Source organism: Ambystoma mexicanum, chromosome 4p, assembly GCF_040938575.1.
Source record: "Ambystoma mexicanum isolate Mex_15411 chromosome 4p, UKY_AmexF1_1, whole genome shotgun sequence".
Taxonomy (NCBI): domain Eukaryota; kingdom Metazoa; phylum Chordata; class Amphibia; order Caudata; family Ambystomatidae; genus Ambystoma; species Ambystoma mexicanum.
This window is the reverse complement of record NC_090927.1, coordinates 772,969,081-772,996,369: the sequence shown is the minus strand read 5'-3', so window position 1 is coordinate 772,996,369 and position 27,289 is coordinate 772,969,081. Positions and strand designations below refer to the sequence as shown.

The 27,289-nt window shown below is 47.7% G+C and overlaps 1 protein-coding gene across 5 annotated transcripts in view; it reads right to left on the bottom strand.

The window, feature by feature from the left end:
- The window catches only part of DOP1A (DOP1 leucine zipper like protein A), a 2,904,166-nt gene that overhangs the window by 186,520 nt on the left and 2,690,357 nt on the right, over nucleotides 1-27,289 (bottom strand). For all 5 annotated transcript variants that reach the window (XM_069606322.1, XM_069606321.1, XM_069606320.1 and 2 more), the window contains one exon: nucleotides 12,740-12,795. In XM_069606322.1, the coding sequence (XP_069462423.1) occupies nucleotides 12,740-12,795 (56 nt within the window). The remainder of the gene's footprint in view (nucleotides 1-12,739; nucleotides 12,796-27,289) is intronic.

The window sequence follows — 27,289 nt, the reverse complement described above, 5'->3', positions numbered from 1 at the left end:
TGGGTGATTGTAGAATGCAGGTAGTCTACTGCTGGTGTTTCAAGATCTTGGAGGGGATCCAACTCCGAGGTTCGAGGGTGACTGCCGTACAAAAGAAAAAACAGGGTTTTCCCAGTTCCCGAATGGACAGAGTTATTGTAGGCATACTCGGCTATCCAAAGGATATCTTTCCAAGTTTTTTCAGTTTGTTGCAGCATGCAGCGTAAATACTGTTCCAGAGTTTGATTGGTCCTCTCGGTTTGTCCGTCGGTCTGAGGGTGGTGACTGGTCGATAGTCTCACATCAATTTGAGCCGACCGACAGCAACTTCGCCAAAAATGAGAAATAAATTGACTACCTCGATCCGAAATTAGAACCGGAGGAAAACCGTGCAGTCGGACGATGTTTTCGAGAAATTCTCGGGCCAGCGTTGCTGCTGTTGGCAAGCCTTTGAGCGGAATGAAATGTGCCATCTTGGAGAATAAGTCCACGATTACTAGAATCGTATTGTATCCGGAGCATGGAGGTAGATCGGTGATGAAGTCCATAGAAAGCGTATGCCAAGGGCGAGGTGGGATGTCAATAGGGCGTAAGAGGCCTGCTGGTCTTTCCTTTTGACTCTTGTTTTGGGCGCATACTCCACAGGACATTATAAAGTCTCTGATATCTTTTTTCCAAGACGGCCACCAGAAGTAGCGCTTGATCTTTTCTGAGGTCTTGGCTATACCGGGATGACCTTCCATTAAAGAGTCGTGATAACAAGAGATTACTTTTTTCTGTAAATCTGTGCTGGGTAGGTATAATCGTTCTTGGAAATACAATAAGTTGTCCTTTACTGCAAAGTCCTTTCCCTGCAGATGCCAATTCTGTATGTCTGCTGGAGTTACAAGTTGCCCGGCTTTATCCTTAACTTCCTGTATGGATTCTGTGGCGATTACACCCAGAATTCTTTGTTCGGGAATGATTGGTAAAGGTTTAGGGTTGACCAAGTGTTCTTCCACTCCCATCCGAGAAAGGGCATCTGCTTTACCGTTCTTTGTACCAGGTCGATAGGTAATTATGAAGTCAAACTCGGCAAAGAATAATGCCCAACAGAGTTGTCTAGAGGATTGGGCTTTTGCGGTCTTCAAATATTGCAGGTTTCGGTGATCCGTAATCACAGTAACGGTGTGTCGGGCCCCCAGCAGATAATGCCGCCAAGCCTTAAAGGCAGACTTGATAGCCAGAAGTTCCTTGTCAGTAATCGTGTAATTGATTTCAGGAGGCGAGAATTTGCGGGACCAAAATGCCACGGATGCAACTGATTGGTTACCGGGTCCTTTTGTGATAGAACTGCCCCCATGGCAAGGCTTGAAGCATCAGTTTCCACGATGTAGGGGAGTTCGGGGCGAGGGTGTTTTAAGATTGGTGCAGAGATAAATTTAGTCTTCAAATCCTGGAAAGCTTGTTCCGCCGCGGTAGACCATTCAAAACGTTTGTTTTTCTTTAACAAGGCAGTGATGGGCTGGACTATTCGAGAGAATTCGGGGATAAACCTGCGGTAAAAGTTAGCGAAGCCTAACATGCTTTGCACACCTTTTACGGAGGATGGTGATGGCCATTTGAGAACTGCATCGACCTTCTTTGAATCCATACGCACTCCGCCAGGTGATAATATGAATCCCAAGAATTCAACTTCAGTCACGTTGAAAACACATTTTTCCAACTTAGCGAAAAGTTTGTGTTGACGCAATCTTTCGAGGACCATTTTCACGTGTTTCCGATGTTCAGATTCTGATGAAGAATAAACGAGGATGTCGTCAATGTAAACAACAACACATACATCTATGAGCTCTCTGAGGACATCGTTCATAAAATATTGAAAGGCGGCCGGGGCATTGCAAAGTCCGAAGGGCATGACCTGATATTCAAATAGCCCATACTTGGTGCGGAAGGCCGTCTTCCATTCATCGCCCTCTTTTACTCGTACCAAGTGGTAAGCTCCTCTAAGATCCAGCTTTGTATATATGCATGCTTTTCTGACTTGGTCCAGGAGTTCAGGGATCAAAGGTAACGGATATCTATTCTTAACGGTGATCTGGTTCAGGGAGCGATAATCGATACAAGTTCTAAGGTCTCCTTCCTTTTTTGGAACGAAGAACAAAGCTGAAGAAGCAGGGGACTTAGAAGGACGAATAAACCCATTTGCCAGGTATTGATCCAGGTATTGTCGAAGGTGAAGGTTCTCAGGCTCGGTGAGGGCATAAATTCTACTACAAGGAGGAGTAGATCCAGGTATCAGGTCTATCTGGCAGTCATAAGACCTATGAGGAGGTAGAGAGTTAGCCTGATCCTTCCGGAAAACATCTTGGTATTCTAGGTATTCGGGAGGTAACTGGGGAGTCTCTGAAGAAATTGCGGCCAGTGCAACACCAGGTGGAGGGTGACAAGTAGAGACACATTCTGGAAACTGGACCGTTCTTGCTCGCCAATCGATCAGAGGATTGTGTTTCTCTAACCAAGGTATTCCTAGAATAATCTGAAACTGAGGGGCCTTGATCACATCGAACATGATCTTCTCATGGTGTCCATCTTGACTTACTAGCGTCACCTCTTGAGTGGTATGCGTTACTGGCCCGGAGGCCATCTCCGTACCATCCACCGTAGTAATGACGTCCTTTACAGCCTTGGGACAAAGAGTTAGATTAATCCTCAAAACCATTTCATGATCCACATAATTGCCGATGGCACCGCTGTCGACGTAAGCTTCAATTGCATGTAATCGATCCGGATTATCAGGGCTAATGAGGACCATAGGTATCACGAAATGCGAGGTCACGGAACTGGTTTTCACGCTCGGCAAGAGGACCTCTATTCTTGTCGGGCGAGGTCGTTTCCCTGCTCAGAGTTTGTAACTTTGGTAACTGCAGCTCCTACTGCCTTCTTGGCAGGTTTCACCGGACAGTCTCGAAGAAAGTGCCCTGAGTTTCCGCAATATAGGCATAATTGCAACTGTTTCCTCCTTTCCCGCTCCCTTTGTGTTAGAGGACCTTTCAGACCCCCTATTTGCATGGGTTCCCCGGAGTCTACTCCTTTGGAAGGAGTTGGCGGTTTGGAAAATACTCGAGCATCAAATTTGGAACGATCGGCCTTCCTGTTCTGCAGCCTGTGATCTATTTGAACGACCAAGTCTATATAATCCGAACAGTCTTGTGGGGGATTCACTACTTGGGCTAAAACGTCTTTGAGCTCTCCACGTAGACCTCTATAAAACAGCGTAATCCTTTTGTTCTCAGGCCATTGAGTTTCCACTATTAGTCTATTGAAAGATGCAATATAAGCCAAAAGGTCTTGATTACCCTGTCGCAACGAAAGAAGCTCATTGTCCAAGGCCTGCCCCTGTGAATGTCTTGCGAACAGTTTTTCCATACTAAGCTGAAAGGCTTGAAAATCATGGAGAACCGGATCATCTTGATTAACTAGAGGGATCGACCAGTCTGCCGCATTGTCACTAAGGTACGAAAGTACAAAAGCTACTTTTGCTTGATCAGTTGGAAAGGCTGCTGGCCGGCATAAGAAGTGCAACCGGCACTGATTGATAAATACTGCAAACCTCTTTGGGTCACCAGAAAATCGTTCGGGCGGAGCCAGAGGTACATTCCCAGGTAGGTTGATCTGCACTGGATTCATAGAGGATGTTGAAGGAAGATTTGCCCCTGATGCGGGTAACGGGGTCTGTCCGGCTTGTGACTGTAGCACTTGTCTAGCAAGATTGTCTGTTCTCTCCTTGGAAATAATTAGTTCCCTTCTTAGAGCATTCGTTTCCTGACGAGCTGCATGCACTTCTGCCCTTAGTTCCCCAAGTAACCGGGCTAGGGGGTCAGTATCCGAGGTTTCCATAGCGCCTGGGCGAGAGTTTTGCGGTAGGCTTTGCGTTCTGTAACGCTCACCTGATTCTCGCAGAGGCGCCGGTCTTGACTGGGCGACTACCGTATCTTCAAAGGTGATGTGTAGCACCCGGTTGGCTCTTTGGGCTGGACCTCTGTGCACTGTATGCCTGACGTGTAGAGTAAGATGTCTGCAGATAGAAAATATGGGGTTAATGAACTGGGGTTATTGGGGTGTCCCTATCTCTTTCCTCTTCTCCTCTCCTGTAGACCCCCAAAGGTTAACGCTCTCACCTTAGGTAAGTGAATGCCAAGCTCTCCATCTGCCTCGGGGCAGTGTGCTGTAACCAGTTTCTTCACTGGATAGGTAGCGCAGGCCTCTTGACTTCAGAGGACTGCTGTTCGTCGTTTACTGCACGAACGGTAAGTTTCGAGTCATTCAAATGTCTTTAAAGTCTTTAGTAATGATGTCTCTTGTTTTGCAGGGTTCCGGCGATGGCGGATGACGGGCTGAAGTGAGTTGAAGATGGAGCCCGTGTGATGAATAGAAGCGCCTGGAAGCACGTAAGTAAGCGCTTGTTGCCTGCTTCACTATGCGCTCTAACTGTCTTTTTATTTTGCAGGTACGAGTTCGGAGCGGCTGCAGGGTGCCGGAATACCCACTGGATTAGATGTGGAAAGGAGTAATGGCACGTGAGTATTAAAGTTCCCCAATGTCTTTAAACGCACCTTGTTTTGTCTTTCAGATGCGGGATGCAGCGCCGAAGGCCTCCGGAGCGTGCGAAGAGTTGGTAAACTTTTGTCTTTCAGATGCCGGAATGCAGTGTGAAGACCTCCGGAGCGCACGAAGAGTAGGTAAGCCTTTGCCTTTCAGATGCCGGAATGCTAACCTGTTCTTTCTTGTCTTTATAGGTGTTGCTGAAGACTGGATTCAGGATGGTAAGCCTTTTTCCTTAGGCCCAGGACCGGATGCAGAAGACACGATGAGCGTTCTGCTGCAGAGGTTGCAGAATAACGCAAAGGTAGATTCATCCACCGGGTGTGGTTTAAATAGCCTCCTGTAGTGCTTAGGTGTCTCCTTCCACAGCCACGCCTAAGTAAGAAAAGAGTTCCTGGTAAGAAAAGAGTTCCTGCCTTCCAGAAGAGTTCCAGTGTTCTGAATCTAGGGAGTGGCTCCAGCCCCACCCAACAGGAAAAGTAGTTCCAAACAGAAGAGGATCAGAGGCTCAACTGGCAGGCAAGTAAGCAGCATGGTCTGCTGAAGGTAAGTCCACCCAAGCATTATGAGCCCGGCGCTTCCAGCGCTGGGACTGGGCATATTTATGAGCCTGGTGCCACTGGCGCCAGGACTGGGTCCAAAAGGTCCCAATTGGGACTGGTTGGCACTCGGAACCTGGGTTATGGATCTGCTTCCAAGGGAGTTGGGAAAACCCTGACCTTTTGGAAGCAGAGATCATGACAAGTGCTTAAGGAGTAGCAGGAAGGAGCCAGTGGCAAAGGAGTGATTGCAGAAATCAGCCAAGGCTAGAGCAAGGGTGGCAATGTTGTCCTTGATAGTTCTGGAGGAGCAGGGGAGCACCTGCTTGGATGAGACTTTCATAGATCAGACTTGTCTAGAGACTTCAACAGGTGAAATGGGAGGGGAAGGGGATGGGGGGCCAAGGGAGGCCTGAGAGCGGCTGAGGGAGAAGGGAGTGGTGTAGAGGAGAGTGAGGACAGGATGTCCTGAGTTTTAGTAATGAAGTGAGAGGCCACTGCAGTGCTGTCACAACCACGGGATACGGGCGGCTGTGGAAGAGGTGGAAACATGGCCGCCATCTAACGGTGCCACAACGTTTCTTCCCTAGACGTAGTTAACTGTCTAGACCTTTCCAACATGGCCGCCGCCGAGTGTATTTAACATCCTACACTCAGCAGTTCGGCGCGTTGCAACTTTGATCTCTCACGTTGCGCTGCGCTCCGTAACCTTTCTTAGCGTTGGTTCGTTCTATCCCCTGTTTTTCCTTCCCGCTCGCCATTCCCTTGTTCCTGCTTCCTTGACTCCTCCCTGGCTCTTTCTGGGTATTCTGTCTGAGACAGCCTCCTTCGTCCCCCTTCTTTTTGGTTTCCCTCGAGAATCTGGTTTCATTCTCTCAGTTTGGAATTGTGCTACAGTCAGCTTTCCACTTGTCGCCTTGGTCTTCATCCGGTGTGGACTCATCTCACTCAACCTACGATCCTGAAGGGGTTTTTGTGCCGCAAGGCTTTTCCCCGTACTCCGTTGTTGGCTGTCACGGAGTGGAGTCACTGTTGATTCCGGACTCAGAGTCACAGTGGCTTCCTTTCGAGGCAGACCTTACCTTCTTAAGAAGAAGAAGCCACAAGCCAGACACACCCGAAGGAAGAAACTGGACTACTCTTCCACGTCAGGTGAGGAGGAAGGGGAATTAGGAGATATCCTGTGTTTGAGTGAAGAGGAAGATTTAACTGACAAGCCCAATATTGTATTTGGGCAGCCCGGTAGCCTTGATAAGTGCAGAGGGTCAGGGAAGGCAGAGGAGAAATGGACACTGCAGTAGGATTTGCGAGTTCCTTGCCGATTTTGAACAGTTCAGCCATGTTGTTAGTGGCCCCACAGATGCAGGCTTGGATATAGGCCTTCTTCCTCAAGGGGATGGAGAGTTTGTATTGCCTTTGGAGCAGGGGGCAGGCCAGTCTGTCAGAGGATGTACTCAAAGCCTGCCACTTCCGCTCAGCAACTCTGCACTTGCGTTTCAGAGAGGCTTGGTCGGAGTCATACCAGGTGTGGTGCTTGGAGGCAGGCTTCAAGCAGATCCTCATGACAGGGGCAAGGATGTCCAGAGTGTTGGAGATGGAGAGTTGAAGGTTAGTGAGGGCTGTGTCAGTGTGAGAGTCAGTGGCAGGAGTGGGAGGGTGAGTGGTAGCTGTAGTGATGACTCTCTTGCCAAAGGCGTCTAGCTGTTTGCTCACTTTCTCTGGAGGCACCATACGAGGAGAGAAAGGATTGAAGGATTGACAGAACTCTTACGGGCAGCTGCAGGGACAGCTGAGGCTGGGCCAGGTTGCGTGCATAGGCACTTGGGCACGGATTCCAGGACTTTATATTTTTCTCTTGAAGCGATCCCTCCTAAATATCCTCTAGTGTCGGAATGGACACCATTCATTTTATAGCAGATTCCCACTGTTGGTAAAGGAATCCCTCCTTTTCCTGTTCTTCGGGTAGAAGATCAAAAGGTTTTGCCGCTCGTGCCAAAGGTGCATGGAAAGAGCCAATCTCGTCCGGAGGCAAGTCTCTTGGTGGTAGGTATGCTTGCTCACTGTCACCTGATCATCAAACTCGTCTGTAGAATGTGTGCCTGGAGAACCATCTGTCGGATAGTCGTTTGTGTCTCGATCTGTGAGAATGACTGGTGGTAAAAGTGGAGCCTCTGGAAGAGGTCTGGGAGGTGGTGGTGGAGGAGGAGGAGGAGGAGGAGGAGCCAGGCTTTGCCTTACAGGAAACTCACGAGGTTGTGCTGGAGAAGGCAAATGTGGAATAGAGAACCGTTGCTGGAGCTCCGAAACAAGTGTTTGTGGTGTGGATAATACATCCATCGACTTATCTCTTGAGCGGGAAGGTATGCCCATTGCGGTAGGGGTCACTGGAGAAGGATGAGCAGGTCCTTGTGGTAGAGGAAGGCCTTGCTTTGAAGGAGCTGGAGGAGGCTATTTAGCAACAGGAGTCACCTATTCCACTTCCTCTTCAGAGGAAACAACCTCTGAATCTGCACCCTGCTGCTGCAGTATCTGATCAGGGGGGGCCATGGATGGACATGGGACTGCAGGCAGTGCAAAAGGAGCCAATGAAAACAGTGGGTGAGCACGAGTCGGCCTTGGAAGATAAGACAATGTGAACATCAACTCTGTTTGGGAACGTGGAGACTAAGGGCCTTTGAATGGGAGCCATGGATGATGCAGTCATGCTTGGCGAAACAAAGTTATTGCAGAAAACGTGGTCATCGATGAAGTGGTTGACGGGCAGAAGTAACTATTTTCATTGTCGACGTAGTTGTTTTGGTCATTGACAAGGTGGTTGATGGAGTTGCAGACGGGGTGATGGTCGAAAAATTTTGTCGACGATGATTAAGGGTGACTGAGTCATCGACAGGGTCATCGACCATGATGCTGTCGAAGGAACTATAGTCGTGGATGAGCAGCACTTTTCTGAAGAGTGCTTCAACGATGAAGCTGTCAACTAAGGCATTCTCGGCACTGAAGAGGTCAACGAGGTAACTGTAGGTGTAGATGAAGACGTCAACGACAATGTCGACAAGGGAGCAGCCCAAGCGTGCAACATCATGTTCCTTTTTAGCCTTCTTCCCCTGGGAAGATTCTTCGTGGGAACTTGACCTCTTGGAAGAGGGAGTACACTCTAGGGTTCTGCTGTGCCAGGCGAAGGCATAGCTAAGGACAGAGTCCGAGTCAGAGACCCTGGCACCTTCATCCAACCAAGCCATTAAGCTGCGGTGGTAGTCCTTGCGGGTCTTGGATGAAAACGATTGACAGATGGCACAGCTGGTCAAGTCGTAGTCCGGGTAAAGACATTTCTCATGAAGATCTTTGATGTAAACATTAAGGTTAAAAGTCGAGCAGGCCTTGAATAGGCTTTTCTTCCTTGTGACTGTCACATTCAGAACTCCAAAGGCAATGGAATGGGCCAAAATTTCACCTCTATGGGTGAGAAGAGAAGCAGCACCAAACTGGAAAATTAGATGGAAGGAGTAGCACAAATGGACAAGAAATCGTCACATTTCTAGAAGAGAGAATTCTCGAGGACTCCCAACAATTAAAGTGCAGTAAAAGATCTGAAGATGGCTACCAGGGGGGAGCTAAGGGTACCTGCCTAATTGGCTGTGGGCAGTATGACCCCAAAAAGACTCTGATAGAGCACTAAAGTGACAAGCAGTTTAAAAAATGTAAAGGTAAACTGCTCTAATGTTACTGAGGATTCCCGACCCGATGACGGGGTATATTCAAAAGCATGTGAATCCATGAAAGATCCAATGCTGGAGAATGTAGAAGCACAAAGGGTGCTGCCATTAAGAAGGTTAATACCGAATTCATGTTCCATGCCGCCAGCACAAATGGAGTCAGAGCGAAATTATTTGTTTGTCTTTTAGGAATTGGATCACAGTGGGCATTGTTTAGTATAATAACTGTTTAGTTGTGCGCTTGAAGAGGGAGAGCACAGCTAAGCACCCCTACACTGTAGTGACGTGTAACCCTTGCTGGGCAAGTTGTAAAAGGAAAGACAGTACTGTGGATATATTGCACAACAAAGGCTCAATCTCCTTGGTCCTGCACCGGCTTCTCAATGTCTTCCATCTGCAGTGGTAGCAGGCCTTTGTAGCTGACCTTCTGGCCAATGCTAACACCTTCATAACATCTTCAGGGAGATCCCAGTCTCTGTACCTTAACCTCTCAGAAGTAAGGCATAAAGGTTGTGGGTTTTGACGTATGTTTGAGGAATCAGTCCTCCCTCCTGCTCGAGGGCTTCATCCCTATTACCATTTCCAAAGGTATCAGAACCATATACTTGGATCATAATATACAGCCTGCTAACCTAGTTAAGATACTCCTGCTTCCACTACACTGCAGTGCTTGCACTTATCATCTTCCAGGATCTTAAGAAGAACTCGGCACTAGGCAACACGCTAGTGGTCGAGAGAATGATACAAGGGATCAATCCCATTCTATTATCGCCTTGAGGGCGACCGAATGGTCGAATCACGTGTCGGCTGTGACTACAATACATCACCATTCACACCCCTGGAGGGTTGCTCTTTGCTTGTTCGAAGATAATATAACCTTTCCACCAATATTAAGGACTTGATTATTTGAACACTGAGTCTTGTGTGCAGTATAACCGCACATACCACACACTCCTCCTGTGAGAGTAGGTCAACTCTCCGTGGAAGGAGATGTGGAGAGCAGATGGCCATGTCTAGGATGTCTGGATACAAAGCTCTCCTGGCTCAATCCAGAGCAATCAGGGTCATGGTTGCCCTGAAGTCTTCAACCAGAGTACTTGAGGGATGACAGGGACTGGTGGGAACGGGTATAAAAGTAGAACATTTCAATCCACCTCAAATGCCTATCCCCCACCCCCAGTACTGCTCCTCTCAGGGGAAATTCCCTGAAGCAGAACAGCTCACACTTCCTATTGGAACTGGATGTGAACAGACCCACTTGAGGGGTTCCCCAAAGGGTGCAAATTCCCAAAAGAACTTCCTGACACAACTCCCACTTGTGAAAGACTAAGTTCTGCCTGCTCAGGGCATTCGACGTTGAGTTCTCCGTCCTGGTTATGTGAACCGCAGACAAGGAGATCCCCTTCTGTAACACACAAAACCAGAGCTGCATTGTCAGTCATGATCAGGATTGTTTTCCTGTGTAATGTAGGCAAAAAGGCCATCAGCATCAGTCTCATAGCCCTCAGCTTTAGCAAGATTATGTTGAGTTTTGCTGCTGCCAGGGACCACAGCCTACTCACCATCAGCTGGTTCAGGGGTGCGCCCCATCCCTTCAGGGAAGCCAATATAACCACAGTTGCCTATGGCCACAGTTGCCAAAAAGGTTCTCCTACCATTAGGTTCTTTCTGTGGGCACTCGACAGGAGGTCCTGTGCAACGTTGCTCAGGTGTGGAGAAGGTCCATCATGCTGCATGAGAACTGTGAGCACTGAGATCTGAGGGCCCACTGAAAAAAACCATCCTCAGTCAGCACTCCGGCACCAGAAAAATGCAGGAAGCTATATGGCCCAGCAACCATAGGAAATCTAGGGCCAGCAGTTTGTGGGTGTTTTAGTATTTGATAACCATCTGTTGAATATGCACAGCCCAGGTTTCGGGAGAGAAAGCCTTCCCTGAGGAGGAGTTCAGGACCGCTCCTATGAAATGGAGCGTTTGCATAGGTGTCACTTGGGACTTCTTGAAGTTGAGGGAGAAGCCCAGTTTGACCAGGCAGTGGCAGGTGAAGCTGAGGTGGTCCTGAGCTTGCACCAGCAAGAGGGCTCTAATCAGCCAATCATCCAGGTATGAGAAGACATGAATCCACACTCGCCTTACACTGGCCACCTTAATTGACACCCATTTGGTGAAAACTCGGCAGGTCGGAGGTGAGCCCAAAAGGCAGAACACAAAACTGTTTATGAGCATTGCCTATCATGAACCTCAGGTACTTACTGTGCTTCGGATGGATGGGCACATTGACGTATGCCTCCTGTAAGTCGAGTTACACCAACCAATCCTGGAGATCTAGGCCCTGGAGGATCTGCAAGAGTGTTACCATCTTGCACTTGTCCTTCCTCAGAAACTTGTCCAAGTGTTGCATGTCCAAGATTGGTCGCAGTCCACCGTCCTCCTTTGGTATGAAGAAGTGAATACCATCCCTGGTTTCTGTCTGCTGGAGCTACCATTGCTATGGCACCTTTCTCAAGCAGTTTAGCAATCTCCTGCTGGAGTAATGGATCTGGAAGCTGAGAGGGGTGAATGGATGGTGTGTGGTTTGAAAGGTGTTGTTGGAGACAATACCTTTAGATTACAAACTGTCATACCCAGGCATTCGAAATAATGCCACACCATTCTCTGGAATGTTGAGCCAGATACTGCACTACTGCTGTAAGATGTAAAATGTTCTCAGAGTGGTTTTGGTGCTGTTGTAGCACCCTCAGGGATTGAGGAGGTTGCCAAGATGTTCCACCTCTAACTCTTGTTGGCCTCGCAAATATTATCTGTCCTTGTCTCCCATTGATTTAACCATTTTGCCTCTGGCTGAAGGTGCTGAAATAACTAAAGGGTCTGCCTCTCCAGCTCTGAGTAGTAGATGGAGTCTGTTGCTGGCATACTGCTGTCTCTAAGGACTTTGCCACAGCTTTTGATGCTTGTAGTTTCTCCAAGATATCGTCCAGTTTAGGCCCAAAAAGATTAGAGCCTTTGAAAGGCATGTCCATTAGCCAGGAGGATGAAGAGTGCTGAGGGATCTCGACATCAATCCGCATGGTGCCCCTGCTGTCAAAGATGTCCTATGAGATCTGCTGAAGCAGGCGAAATATATCTAAGATGAAGAAACGTGGGAGAACACAAACTATTAGGATGTTACAGAACACTCATGTGCCCCTGCACATACTATTGAATTTGAATACAAGGAAATAAAAAGTATTACCTTAAAATTGCAACATGTTTACAGCCATAGGAAACAGTGATGGGAGGTCATACCTCTGTTTATTTGTATAGAGAAACTGCCTCCTCATAAGGGGTCAGGTTGCGTGACTGCCATCTAGCAAGTCTCGCCATCTGCCAGGATACTCAGGAAGCCGAGACTTATCAAAAACTATCAATAGCAAATAGAAACTATAACTAACTGATTTTAACTATTAGTTCTGTGCTCTTAGTTCTTTAATATACTTGAAATAGCACTATGATAAGCTCCTAGTGTGTTGCTGCACTTGGGAGAAAGTTAGCAACATTCCATTTTTACAAAAAAAAGCTCCAAATAGGGAAAACTGTTATATACGGAAAAAAATTAAGCAAGTATATAATGATTGCAATGCTCAGAACTTGCTCTTCTACAAAACATAATGCAAGTAGGGCTAGGTAGCATTGGACCACATTTGGAAGTGCTAAAATCCCCGAGCACTGTGAGACCGTAGTGAACTGGTTTGGAGTAATCTCAAAATAAGGTACTAATTTTATTGTATTGAAGAGAAAAGGCTTCACAGGGCATTTAGTCAAGGTAAGAGAATCTAATGCTGCAGTGTTTTGTACCGCAAACAGATATTTTACAGAAAAAGAAAGTGAGTGGCTCTTACCGAAAGGAGAATAACATGCAGTGTAAAAGGGCATGAAACATTTTACCTTGAAATATCTTCATCAGCAGTAAGCTCCTGTTCCATGAGTAGAAACACTTGGACCTGGAAGAGAAAAGCTATCATTTATCACAATCTGTCTTGAAATTAAATAAAATATACTGGCAGTTGCATTCAAAGGCATTCCTCTCATTACAATACACATTGTGTATATGCGCATTATAAATACCCAATAATAATAATAATAATAATAATGAATATTATTGCTCAATTGCATTTTAAATAGCTAGCTGTCTCCAGTCCCCTCCCACCATTGTATAAGTTACTTTACAAATGCTAATCGTGAGTGAGTGCCCCATTCAACTGTCATCAATGTAAATAAGCATGTTCATTAGTTTGCAAAGAAAAGCAAATTAGTATGTAAATGTAACTGGCTTCTGCAAATGAATGCCATCTGAACTTCAGAATGGTAATTCAAATAGTTATCTTGCAAATGTTGTGAAATAGAGATGTATGCTACAGTGCAGTGATTTTATTTTTATTAAACTCATTGTATTTAACATTTTACAAGAAAACAAAATCAGTACATCATTTTCATGAATGATGAATACGTTTTTGCTACTTTCTTCCTCCCCTCAACCTTTAACATATATCAAACACAAGTTCTACTAGCTAATGCTAATTTAAGTGTAAAAGGCAGTCATTTCTAAGAGGAAGGAAAGAAAAACAGGAATTGAACCATAAATTGAAATCCAAATGTTAAGAATGGTCACAGGGTATTGAGCACAAGGATTAGTATTGTATGTCTTCAGATAATGGCTACGAGCAAATAGAACACATGAAAAAATACACAATTTCACAAGCATGCCATTCCTCCAACCATGAAGTGTTAGTACTACCTTCAACAGTAGGCTTCTTTAAGCAGGGTCAACTTCAATACACATGCGGTTCAAGAGACCTATGTATCAATGTTGTTCAGCAGTAGCACATTTCCCACTGTATCCCTATTGTTATGAGAGGACCATTCAATCTTCCCCCTGTTGTATTTCATGCAAAAGAAGCACCCTTCATAATTAATGAGATCTGAAGCATTCAGACACACAGGTTCAGAGTTTTCAGTCTATGTGGTGTAAGGGATCAAGAGTAAGACTCGGAAACAGTAATCAGTATTGTTAAGAAATAGGACTTTTATTTTCAAAATAATCAGAGGGTTGGAGGAAATCTTATCTAGCCCTAATCCTAAAAGGGGTTTCCCTGCCTCAACAAAACTAAGGATCATCTGTGTCAGGATGTTAAACAAAAGACTGTCTTCCGTCCTGTGTCTAAAAACTCTGAACTGACCCTTACATTCTGAACTCAATATAATGTGTACAAGGGGATGACTGTAGGCTATACACTTATAGCTTTCTTTCCGAGTTACAAAATAGAACGTTTTAAGGCACAGAAAATAATAAAGTTCCACTAGAGAAAGGGGTTCTTCCATCCCTTCTCTCGCGCTGTTAGTGCGACACAGAATTCACCTTCAGGTGCTCTGGTAACCCATTCACTTTCCCTGGGCTTACCGGACGGCATTGGTGTTTCTCCCGTCTTTCCTTCTCCTTCCTTTTTGAACTGCTTACTCGGCATGTGTCCCGTTGATAGTTAGCCCTCACTTTGCATCTTTTTGTTCTGTGTGGCTTCAGCTGCTTAAGGCCATCAAGCAGTGAACTTCCTTTGGTTCGATTTCCTTGCATGCTGCTCGTGTCAGCTTCTGTACTGCTTTTTACAGTACTATTGCTTTCAACGCTCCAAATGGCATCAGAAAAAGTTACCATCAGTTTCAGTCTCTGCCTCTATCGCTCATTCTGGTCGGCTTTGTCAGCTTTAAACGTCCCGGAATTGCTTAACATTTTCCAAATACGAGAACGCTGTTGACTTCCCACTTCTGGTGATCTGCATTGCTTTCTCCCTATTCCTTGTCTCGGTACTAAAAAGGGAGCGGGCGGAAATAGGTTGGTTGGTTGAGAGAACCTAAGCATTCTTTAACTACTTCACATGCCTCTGTGGAGTTTGTTTTTCCCCACATAGTCCTCCTGCAGATAGACCACACCAGGGTCAGAGTCCGGTAGCTTCTGCCTTTCCCTTGCCACACAAGTGAAGCTTCCCTCCAGAGAATCAGTGACGATATTGCTAGAATTGTCACATACCCTTCCCGTTAAAAAAGTAGTTTCCCCCGGTGAGTGGAGAGAGGCTCCCTGGTGTAACCGTTCCAGTCCCTGGTGTAACCGTTCCAGTCCCAGGCATCCTTACTGTGTATGAACTCTTGTTCTTCCCATGAAACTAGGGGGAATACTGTGATGCTGGAAATGCATTGGAGGGACAGTGCCTCCCTGTCCTTGTCCCCTACTCCCTTATCATGTAAGCTCTGTGTTATTTTCTGCATATGAGTCTCATTTTTGGTTGTGGTGAACAGAGACCCTTGGGATACCCTTATGGCACCCACGTGTGGGAGTACAACACTGTACCCCTAGTGTATGTTTTTGGGCACCTGTGTGTTGCCACAGAGCAGGGTATCGGCTGGTGGCAGCTTCATGCTGATATGACAGGAGCTCTGAGTAACCTCCATTTTGGGAAATGCATGCCCTGCCATAGGAATCAGTGGATTCCTGATAGAAGGCAAGGTGGCCCCTGGGGCCTCTTAGTTTCTATTGCTCGTTACCTTGTGTTCCCAAAGTCCTGGGAAACCATGACTCTGTCCCTTCCCCTGACTGGCTGTTGGGTGGAAGAACCATATAATTAATGTCTTGTGGGGAAGTTCAGGCAAGACTGCTGGAGCCTTCCTAGTGACTGTATGTTGTGGGTACACCCTTGGGGTGGGGTGTGTGGCCAATATGCATTCCATGTTATGGGTGTCTAGTTTCTGTGTGTGTGACAGAATGAATGAGACAGCCCTGGCTGAAACTGACATGAATGCAGTGTAGTGAGCTGAAAGGCTAGGTGCTTGCCCCAATCCACATTCCTTGTCTGGTGGAAGTGAATGGCCTGAATGCCTGTGAGCCTGATTGGCTGCCTGCATGAATGCCCTTCTGTGTGATTGGCTGACTGAGCCTGTCTCAGGCGGAGTGAACGAGGGACCAATGTGTATATCTGGGGACCTCTCACTTACCAATTTGTTCAGAAGATGAAGTTGAAACTTGAAGCTGATCCTTGAAGCCCAGCTGGAGGAGAAGATTGCTGCTGCATTTCATTTGATGTACTCCAAGAGCTGTCGAGTCTATCAAGGACTGATCCAAGAGAGGACCAAGCTAGGAGACCTCTCCCCGAGCTTCGAGGCACCATTGTGCAAAAACTGCTGTTCTTCATCGAAGCACCCTGGCAGCCACTTCTGTGAGTCTGAAGAGAGTGCTGGACATCGAGGGTCGTCGTGGTCCATTGGAGGGAGTTTGGAAGATTTCCGTGACCGCTGGAAGCCAGTCGAATCTTGTCTCCCAGAAGCTGGGACACCTTGACACCGTGCTGCTCGATGCCCGCAGCCGAGAAAGCTCCACCTTGCCTAAGAACATTTGAGAGCGGGCTCCCTTGCCATCACCGTCGACCACTTTGTCCCGCCGGAGAAAGTCATGGTCGCCGGCTACCAAGGAAAGTCTGCTGGTGTGTTTCCTGCCACCAGAAGCCAACAAAGATGTCCTGAGGACACTGACGGAGTGAAGATCCGAGGCCCAGCCCGTGGTCGAGTCCTGATTGCTTAAGCTATCCTGAGGTACGTGCTGCGGCTGCAGTACCAACAGGCCAGAGGACACTTACCGCGATCCCCAACATCTGACGCCCGCTGTCGGGCCTGCATCCGTCACCGCCAAAGGTCTTTCAAGTACACAGGGTCTTACTTGCGGAACCGAACACTCTGCATCGGGGTCTACCGCACGCCTCACCTTCCCAGGACTTCCACCATCGAGGAAACGATCATCGAAGAGCACTGCAAAGGTCGAAGCTGCTGTCTCGGTACCAGTGTTCCACTTTTCTTCGAGATTCTTTATACCCACTGGCTCCTGCTTGAAAGATAGTACATCCTCGAAGGATACAGTCGGCAAACCATTGAAGAAACTCTTCCACTTCAGGTACATTGGGGTGGTTGAACTTTTTAACAAAGCAGCAAGGCCTATTGAGCATTTATGGACTGGGCTTATTAATTCTCCTATTACAGGTTGCCCAGGTGGGGGGATCCTCATTCAGAATTGAGCATCTATATCCAAGGAAAGCATTCTGCCATTGCTTAACCTTAACCTGCCTTCCTTATTTTCTATTCTGATACACCTTAATGAATGATTTGTATGCTCTATTATAACTGCCAGCAGTTGATGCATTTTAAAGGAATCTAAAGTCTAAGTGTGGTACCACATAGAATTGTATAGATTTGTCATTATAGAATTACCAGAGTGCAAAGTGTGTTATGGAATTGTGTATATATATCTCTGAACCTTACTTTCATATAAATAACTGTGTTAGCACATAACATAGTGTGTGGGCATTCCTTTGTGGGGGCTTGGGGACTCACTGTACTTAAGAACCAGCCTGCATCACCTCCTGAGAGCTTAAGCCTTGGTTGCTCATCCATAGCTACCATATAGAGAATCTTGGCTGGGGTGCTCTGTGTCTCTACCCTACCATATAGGGGGCAGAAATACAGATACCCACCTCCAGTCTTTAAAAATGCCCTGTTGGAGATTTATTAATATCTTCAATAAGGCTTGGGTCCATGGACTAAGGACGTGTCCTTCCCAAGCTCCTGCCTAGATCCTGTCATCGATCCTTACAAATACGGCCAACCCATTTCTACAACAGATATAATCATATGCTCACCCGGAGCAACCGATCCTGCACCTCCCGACTGCAACTTTGGGAGAAATCTGGAGCCGGCTTCTCAAGAACGCGACTTCTGAAATTCGGCCCCTCTGTGTCCAAAGATGGTGGCCGTAAGGAGAGTGCAGCAGCACCCTGCGACCCAGAGCGGGAGGCCCCGGCAGGGTCCGTGTCTCAGCCCCGGAATCCCAGCACCGGCACCCCCTGCCCTCCTGGGTCCCCGTGGGCATTATCTACCCAGAGCTTGCCACCGGCACACGGCGTGTCGGAGGAGGAGGGGCCGGAGGCCCGGTCCAGCGTGGGCTCTCGGCATGGACCGAGTGCGCCGAGCGGGGTAGCGCATCGGCACCCCTGAAAGATCCGTACACACTGTCGGGGTCAGGCTCCTCACCCATCTGGAGTGCCCCGACAGCATCACCTGCCGCCTCCCCTCCTCACGCACACTGGACCCACTGGGCAGTCTACAGTAAACCTGGTCCCACAAACATATCATGGTTACTGCCTCGCTCACCTGACATTTGGCCCGAGCGTTCTTATAGCAGCTGTTCGTCCGCTGCTCCAGAGCCACCAGAACTTTCACTGGCTCCACCCTGCTGCACACGCCCATCAACACACCACATACTGGCAAAGAAAATCACTGCAGCAAGGAAGTCTGCGCACACGATTCACGCTCGGCACACCTCAAGATGGGCACCCTGTAAACAACAGTAGGTCCTGGCGGACTCCTCTACATCAGAGCTGCTTCTGTATATCAACAGACACTAAGGAACTCTGCATTACCGTGCCGCTCCACCTGGGACCTGGCGGCCTGCTACCCTCACCGCCGGCCTCGGCTTGGTGCCTCCCTCAGCAGCACATCCGATTTGCGGTGCCTTGCTCTTAAGCTGCACGTACCTGGGACATGGCGGTCCTCGGGCCGTTTGGTCCCCTGCCGCCAAGCCTCTACAGCAGCCGGCAGGCCCCTGCGACTACATAAAGAACACAGCCCTGACCCACAGAACGGTGTGCAGCTCGGATCACTGCACTGGCTGGTGGGCCCGGCCCCTGCTAGCGTTCCTCCACTGTACCAGGCGGGAACACACTGAAAACTCTGAGGACTACGTCCCCCTCCCTTGAGGTACACACTACAGACGTAAGTGCATAAACGCTGCAACGAGTTCCCCGCACAAGGACCGAAGGCACTATGCCATATTGCGGAAGCTAACCTGCAGCCACCCCCTGTCCACCAACTGCCTCCTGCCTCAGCCTCCAGGAGAACCCAGTGTCAACCCACTACCGCACACAAGAGCTCTCTCCATAGCAGTCACCTCTGACCCACGATTGGTGACTGGACTCTCAGCTGGATCCCAGGTGTTGTGGAGATCGCCCCACCCAGCAGACGAGTCGGTGCACCACAATTAGCTATGCCAAATATCAAGGGCAAAACCAAGAATACCATTATGGAGTCCTTCACGGCAGGCAAACCCAAAGACCTGGACCAACAGGCTAAGGAACCCATCCCCGGTCCTACAGCATCTGTGGAGAAAGATAAGGACAACCAAATCTTGGTGGCCATCAGCGGGCTATGCTCCTTCATAGACACCAAAATCGGGGAGGTGAAGGCAGACGTGATGTTGTTGCGACAAGACCTACGCAACCTCACAGATCGCGTGTCCACCACGGAGGCAGAGCAGAAGGAGTCGGCTGAGTCCCTCAAAGACATACTAGGGAGAGTCCAAGAGCTTGAGAAACACAACAAGTTCTTGGAAGAAAGAGCTGAAGATGCCGAAGGGAGCTCCAGACGCAATAACGTGCGCCTGCTTGGAATTCCTGAGGCAATGGAAGATCCCAACCCCACCAACTTCATAGACACTCTCCTACGGCAAGAAATAGGCACTGCCCACCTTTTGCAAGGTTTCGCGGTCGAGCGAGCGCACCGGACCCTGCAGAAGAAGCCAAAACCTGGATCCTACCCACGCCCCATGATAGCCAGAATTCTGAATTTCCAAGACAGGTAAATCATCTTGCGCTTCTCCCGGGAAGGCGGGGAAATCAAAAGGGGCAATGCCAAGATCGCCATCTACCCTGACTATACGCCTTTAGTACAAAGGGCAAGGAATTCTTTCGTCCCAATTAAGGCCAGACTGAGCCAGTTAAACATCAAATACATGCTAATGTATCCTTCGAGGCTCAAGATAATATACAAAGGCAGAGCAATCTTTCTGGAATCACCGGCGGCAGCCACTATGTGGCTAGAGCACAATAACCTGGCGGACGGCGAAGAGAAGACACCGTGACTCGCCCGCCGAGTCTACATGACAGGATCACCCAACAACAAACGGACGACGCAGTGCAAGCCATGGTTTACATAACACAAGGCAGGAGGGAGTCGACCCACCAATCAGACCTAAAACCCGCCCCAGCGAACGGATTCGCGACAGCACGTTGCTGACGCATTACACCTGCTCAGGATGACCTGGAAAGGCCTTAGTGGAGCGGGGGCACCCAAGCAAAGCAGTAAACTGCATGACTGCTGGGTGCAGTTGGTCCACTTGGACAAGTTTGGTTTGTTTTTTTTGTTCTTAAAGGTCAAAGGGTCCAATATTCCTCAACACAATTACTTTACGGAGCCGAGGGGCACATCACAGCGGGCCAGGGGGCCAACTCTGCAAACATGGCAGCCGACATCAAGATATTGACGTGGAACGTCAGGGAAATGGGGTCCTACATGCGCAGAAACAGAATAAGATCCTTTTTGAGAAGGAAGCATGTTTCCATCGCAATGCTTCAGGAAACACACCTCACTGCGGAGGCCGACTCTCGTATCCCAGACTGGTGGGGTGGTCAGGGCTTTGGACCAACATACTCCAAATACGCCAGAAGAGTCCACACATGGATAAGTGGCAAGGTGCCTTTCAAACTCTGGTCAAAGGCGGCGGACCCTGAGGGCAGGTACCTCATACTCTGTGGATGCATCGAACAGAAAGAAGTGTGCTTGGTCAACACATACCTCCCCAATTGTGGAACTGCAGTGTACCTCACCAAACTTCAATCAAAGCTAGCCCCCTACAGAGACTGCTTCTTCATATGGGGAGGCGACTTCAACTGCATCAGTGACCCCGCTCTCGACAGATCTGCTCCTCCGACGCTACCAACCAACCAACTCTCCTCCACCCTACGGCAAAACCATACAAGAACTGGACCTGTCGCAGGTGTGGAGGGACCTGCATCCTGAAGGTAGGGAATTCTCGTACTACTCGTCCCCGCACAAGGTTTACACTCGTATAGACTACCTGCTGATAGATAGAGCACACCTCCCTCAAATAGAATCTGCCTCCTACCTAGGCAGAACCATATCCCACTCCCCGCTCCTTATGGTATGGAAACCTAAAGTCCCTAGGGCTCCCATACCGATGTGGCGGATGTCTATGGACGCCCTAACGGACGGGGCGTTTAAAGAGGAGCTCTGCGACACAATAGTGGAATACATGGACAACAACATAGGAAGTGTGAACAGTTGGAGTACTATCTGGGAAGCCCTGAAAGTTGTAGTAAGGTGGGGGAAGTCATAGCCAGTGCCGGCGGGATCAGGAGGACGCTCAAAGAAGAAGTAGAGGGCGGGGAGGAGAAGATCAAACGACTGGAAGCCTCGCCTGATAAATCCACAGAACTTGAAAGAGAAATGGCCACAATAAGGAAAAACTACCAAGAAGCCTGGGCCAGACTAGCTAAATTTGACTATGCCACAAAAACCACCAAGACCCACTCGGAAGGAGACAAACCAGGCAGGCTACTCTCATGGCTGTGCAAAAAAGAGAATCCGAAAACCCCAATCCTCGAAATCCAAGACCAGACAGGTACTACACACCCTACACAAACGGGGATTAACAGGGCATTCAAAGGCTTCTACTCATACCTATACAGCCACGATACCATTGTTCCCCAAGACGACATCTACGATACGCTGGACGAAATAGGCCTCCCCACACTAGAGGATACCCAAAGGGAAACACTGAATCAAGGGCTCACAATCAAAGACATACAGGAGGCGATTAAAGCGCTGTCCGCCGGTAAAACCCCAGGGAACAACGGGTTACCCCCAGAGTTCTACAAAACGTTTGCAGCTGAGTTAACCCAATTTTACACAAAGTCTACAAGGAAGTCTTCGAATTGGGGGTGTTACCAGACAGTATGAATGAGACCCTAGTGATTCCCATACCCAAACCCAGGAAACCAACCACTGAGTGTGGCTCGTATAGACCTATAGCCATCCTTAATTATGACATAAAAATCGTCACTACCATACTCGCCAACAGATTATCCAAGGTTATTGGGGCCCTAGTACATGAGGATCAAAATGGGTTTGTCCCGGGCCATAGCACAACAGCAAACCTACGCAGGCTGCAACATATCATAGCACACACAACGCAGTAATTTCCCTAGACACCATTAAAGCGTTTGACTCCATATACTGGGAGTGGCTCATAGCCACCCTGAAACAATTCGGCTTGGGCGGTTACTTCATCCACTGGGTCGAGATTTTATACAATACACCAAGGGCGAGGGTAAAAACCGGAAGTACGGTGTCTGCACCATGGGATATACAGAGAGGCACCAGGCAAGGATGTCCCCTCTCCCCAATGTCAAACATACTTGGGCTGGAACCGCTGGCAATATTTTTTAGGAAGCAATTTATTGACGCAGGCATAAACATCGGGGGCCGATATCACGTGATCTCGCTGTATGCCGATGAAGTCTTACTTTACTTAAGGGACCCACAACTCAATATGCCCACAATCCTGGAGGTACTAAGAAATTTCGCTAGAGATCAGGGATAGCATTCAACCCAGAGAAGTCTTGCATATTCCCACTGGCCGGACTGGCAGGGATCCACGCTTCGGCACTCCCAGAAGTTGGGATATGTTGGGAACAGCATACATTTACGTATGTGGGAATTAATATTTGGCATACCCCCGAACTGACACTTGGGGACAATACCCTGGTGGCAATACAGAGGCTCAAAAAATCAACGAGGTTCTGGACCAGGCTTACACTATCAATGATGCGCCTAGTGGCCACAGCAAAAATTATAGTACTACCACGTTTCCTGTACTTTTTCCAAAACATCCACTATTACATACCAGCCACCTTCTTTCGGCAGCTGGGCACACTACTGAAGGACTTGGTGTGGGGGAGATCCAGACATAAGCTCGCCCTTGGCACATTAACACTTCCATATAAGGCAGGTGGAGTTCAGCTCCCGGATCTAGAGAGATACTTCCTGGCTGCCCAACTCACCTTTGTGGCCAAGTGGCTTGCGGATGACTCCACCTTGGAGACCGACCTCTTGAGCCACTTGATTGCACCGGTGCAACTGAAGGAAATTCTCTGGGTCTGTTGGAAATATACGGCGAAAGTTCCCCTGCTCATCCAGCTGGCCGCAAAGTATGGGACAGAGTACTTAAACTGCAGAAGATAGAGAACCCATACTCCCCGGAGACACCACTCATTGCCGACACCTGCTCTAACAGAGATGAACTGGCGCTGATAAAAGACTATGGGAAAGGGATGGCGTCTACACCTGGGGAGACATGCATGAAGTAAATTCCTTTCGAGAACTTGACTCCCTAGTAACTGAGAACGACTCCCCAAGGGCCAGCACCTTAGTTACCGGAGAATCAGGGAGGTGGCTGTACAAAAATGGAGAGAATGGCCAGAGGAACCAGAACCGGACCCGACCCTCACCCTAATGCACAACCTGGGTGACGGCTGGAAACCAACCTCCAGGATATACGCACAGCTCACTGACAGGCCTAATCCCAAGAGTGAAGCACTAAAGAGCTTATGGGAAACAGACCTGGGAACAAGCATTACCGAACAGGAATGGGAAACAACCCTACAGTTTCCCAGAGAAGTGTCAAGAAATGCGAGATTCAGACTAATTCAGCTGAATGTGCAGAACTTACATGACCCCCAGCAGAATCGCGAAATTTAGCAAACCCCGGCTCCACTATGCCCTCGATGCAATTTAGAAGATGCGGGAATGGCGCATATGTTCTGGAGCTGCACAAAGATACAGAATATCTGGACCAAAGTTGAACAAGCGTGCAGGAAAGCGGGTCTGACCCGATAAGAGAGGACACCTAAGGAATGCTTGCTAGGATCCTACCCCCGGTTAAGCAAGATTAGACACATCGTCAAACTCATGGACATGGCCTGCATACTAGCTAAAAGGGCAATTGCTATGACATGGAAATCCTCAACCGGCCCTCGCTACACTAAGTGGCTTAAGGAACTAGAACACTGGTCCGAAGCGGAAACCAGGCTATGGGGAGAAGGAATAATCAAAACCGGAGAAGGTCCAGTCACGACATATGAAGCCTGGAAATCATTGCTATGGGACATGTTCCACCCGTCGGATGACAAACCCCCATGCACAATACCATGCTGGCCGGAAAAACTGGACATATAAATGGAACTAAAACCCAGGATTACCAGATCTAACCCACCCAGTAAACGCAGTTCCCCCGAGAGATAGACTATACAACTACTCCGCTCTGCTGCCAGAGAAGCTCCAGAGGCAAACCCGGACTCTTACGACCTCAGTTTTTTTGTTTTAAAGTTACGTAGTTCGTTAGGCATTTTTACCTTCTCTCCCTACCCGTCCCCTCTCCTTCCTTTACCCCTTCCCATTCCACAATCTCAATAAGCATTTATACTTTGGCCATGCTTGCTGTAAATTTGAAATGCCAATAAAAACATTTTAAAATAAATCTTCAATAATGTTTTTGAAGTTTGGGAAGCCTGTGCCTTTAATGGTTTCCTCTGGTAGACCAGGGATGATAGCAGAATTTATCTTTGTGGTCTGGCCCGAGTTGTGTGATATAACTCTTGATCACCGTAAAGACACCCGGTACCTTGTTTTTAATTCATCATTTTGTATTAAGTCGGACCTCACGGTTGTTTATCTTCCATTTACTACAGGAGTTTCGTGGGTCTTAAAGGAAATAGTATAACAATATAAACTACTTGTAGTTTCTACTGGTACTCATTCTGCCTTGTTCCACTCTCTCCATTCCTCGTCAGTGATCCACCTGATCTCCAGTGGTTCTTCCTTTTTATTTGAGGGGCACTGTCTGGCTATATATATCTCAGTATTTTTATGAAATAGGACTTTATTTTCAAAATAATAAGAGGGTTTGGGTAAATCCTATCTACCCCTAATCCTAAAATGGGTTTCCATGCCTCAACAAAACTAAGGATCGTCTTTCAGGATGTTAAACAAAAGAGCTTCTTCCGTCCTGCGTCCAAAAATGCTAAACTGACCCTTAAACTATGAACTCAAATCTAATGGGCCTCATTACGACTATGGCGGTAAATACCGCCACGGCTGCCGCCGGAGGCATTTTTTTTTACGCCCCTCCGGACCCGGTAATTGCCCATTGCCGGTATTTATTACTCCGCATTCCCATTCGAGCCCTATAGGGCTCAATGGAAATATGGAGGCTGGTAGCGCCGGCTCTGTCAATAACGGAGCTGGCGCTACCGGGTAGGTCTGCTCACGGGTGCCGTTCCGCACGGAAGGTTGGACCTGCTGGGCTGACAGGCACCCGTGGGCAGACCTCATAGTTTTATGGTCTGGTAACTACGGTACCAGCAAGCTTACAGGTACCGTACTTACCGTACCGGCAAACTTATAATGTGGCCCAATGTGTACAAACGGATTTCTGTAGGCTATACACTTATAGCTTTCTATCAGTGTTCCAAAATATAATGCTTTAAGGTAAAGAAAAGAATAAAGTTCCACTAGAGAAAGGGGTTCTCCCTTCGCCTATGTTTCCTTCCACCGTCTATCCGTCACCTCTGGATAAAGATCAACAATGTTCTGCTGCTCAAATAGACAGAGAGGGGGGGGCCCTCCCCTGCGTTTCGTTTTCCTTCCAGTTTTTTACTTTTTAGTTTAAAGGGGAACAATCTCTCCCTTGAGTTTATCAACCTTTTTATACTTCCACAGTTTGTAAGGAAAGTACCACTTTTCACAGGTACTGTGAAGGGACAGAAATGCGAGACGACAGAAAGGTATAGTTTTCTCAATGTTTGACATTAAATGAAAAGGGGTGAGATAAACACATGTCTTTCCCTATCGTAAGAAGTATGCCCCTACCTAGCAAACTAAAACTAAAGAAAGATGACCTAGTGTCCATAAAGTCTCTGACCCTCACACTAATACACACAACAAAAATATACAAGGAATATTTGGCTGTCTTCAATTCAACAAAACCATGTAAAAGGTCAAATTCAGAAAGGACTCCTTGTGACCCGAGTTGGGCTCCCTTCCCCTGGATCAATTCAGGAATACCCTTGGAAAAGTTCTGATTCAACAAAGTTCTGTTCAGTTCAACACAAAATGTCTTTTCTCTCTACTGCATCCTTCCACTTGGTAAAGTAAATGTCTCTTCCACAAATAATTGTTAAAAATCAAAGCAATTTTATTTTCCACAATATTATTCTTGGTAAGGCAAATGTCTCGCTCACAAAACACGAGTTCATAAACCAAAGCAATTCTTCTCTTCAGGGAGTAAAGCAACTTTTAGCATATCACACATTCTTCCAATGGAATACTTTTATCAGCATAGCACAGCAACTACCTTTGGTGATGCGTCAAATTGTTAATACAGTTAACAAGTGCTTTGCACCACACATTTTTGCCACAAACACACATCATCATCTTATTTCCTGATATACTCGCCTGACAGGACTAAGTAACTACTATGATCCCGACTAATTACCATGATCCCTTTCCTTGTGTACTTGCCTGCCTGGAAAAAAAACCTCCTACATATACAATTGATTTTACTGGCCATGTTTGTTCCAAAATTCTCCACACCAGTATCCCATGTGAGGAGGACTGAACAATGGCTGCCTCTTTTTATAGTCGCTTGACTCTTGGCAATGTGGGTTACAGGTTTCTCCCAGTTGGTATCCCATAAAAGGGGAATTGTGTCCTTGTCGCCGCTGTGCTTTATTTATTCGGCATTCACAATTATTGTTTACTGTCAATTGTCCTGTTTGGGGCACCCCGGGGTCACCTTTAGCTTCAGGCTAACTCACCGGTCTTTGTTGCCATCTCTGCTTCACTGTCTGCTGCTGGGGCGGACCTCCAACATCCAGCCTGCTCTGTTGCCAGCTCCTGCACACCTTCAGCAGACTGCACAGATCTTCAATGCAGCTCTGTAAGCTCTGTTGGTCCTCTGCATCTTCTCGCACATCGAAGCCCCACACTTCAGGGTTGGGTGCACGTCTCCCCTTCAACTGGGCTTCTCTTCCCATAGCCGCTTCCTGCTGCATGCACTTTGCAATGTCGCACGCCTTCACTTCCACTCCTGGTTTACTCTCCTGCCAGGATGTCACACTACTGTTTCCCTTTATCTCCATGTATGTGTGCGAGATCCAGACTCACTGTTCGCCCGGTTCACTAGCCTGTCAGGGTTTTTCCATTCTCCAATCACTCTCTCTTTCATCCATGCAATAATTCTTTTCGAATATTGGATCACTGGCCCTTTCTCAGTAAAGTTCGCATTTACAATAATTCCTCTTCTGAAATATTGGGTTGCTAACTTAATAATGCTTGCATCCATATCAGTTTCTTTAACTACATCAGTTTGACACACTCACGCTATTGGTGCAACACATCAGTCACCTTCAGGCGCTCCAGTAACCCATTCACTTTCCCTGGCTTAGCAGATGGCTTTGGTGTTTCTCGCGTCTTTCCTTCTCCTTCCTT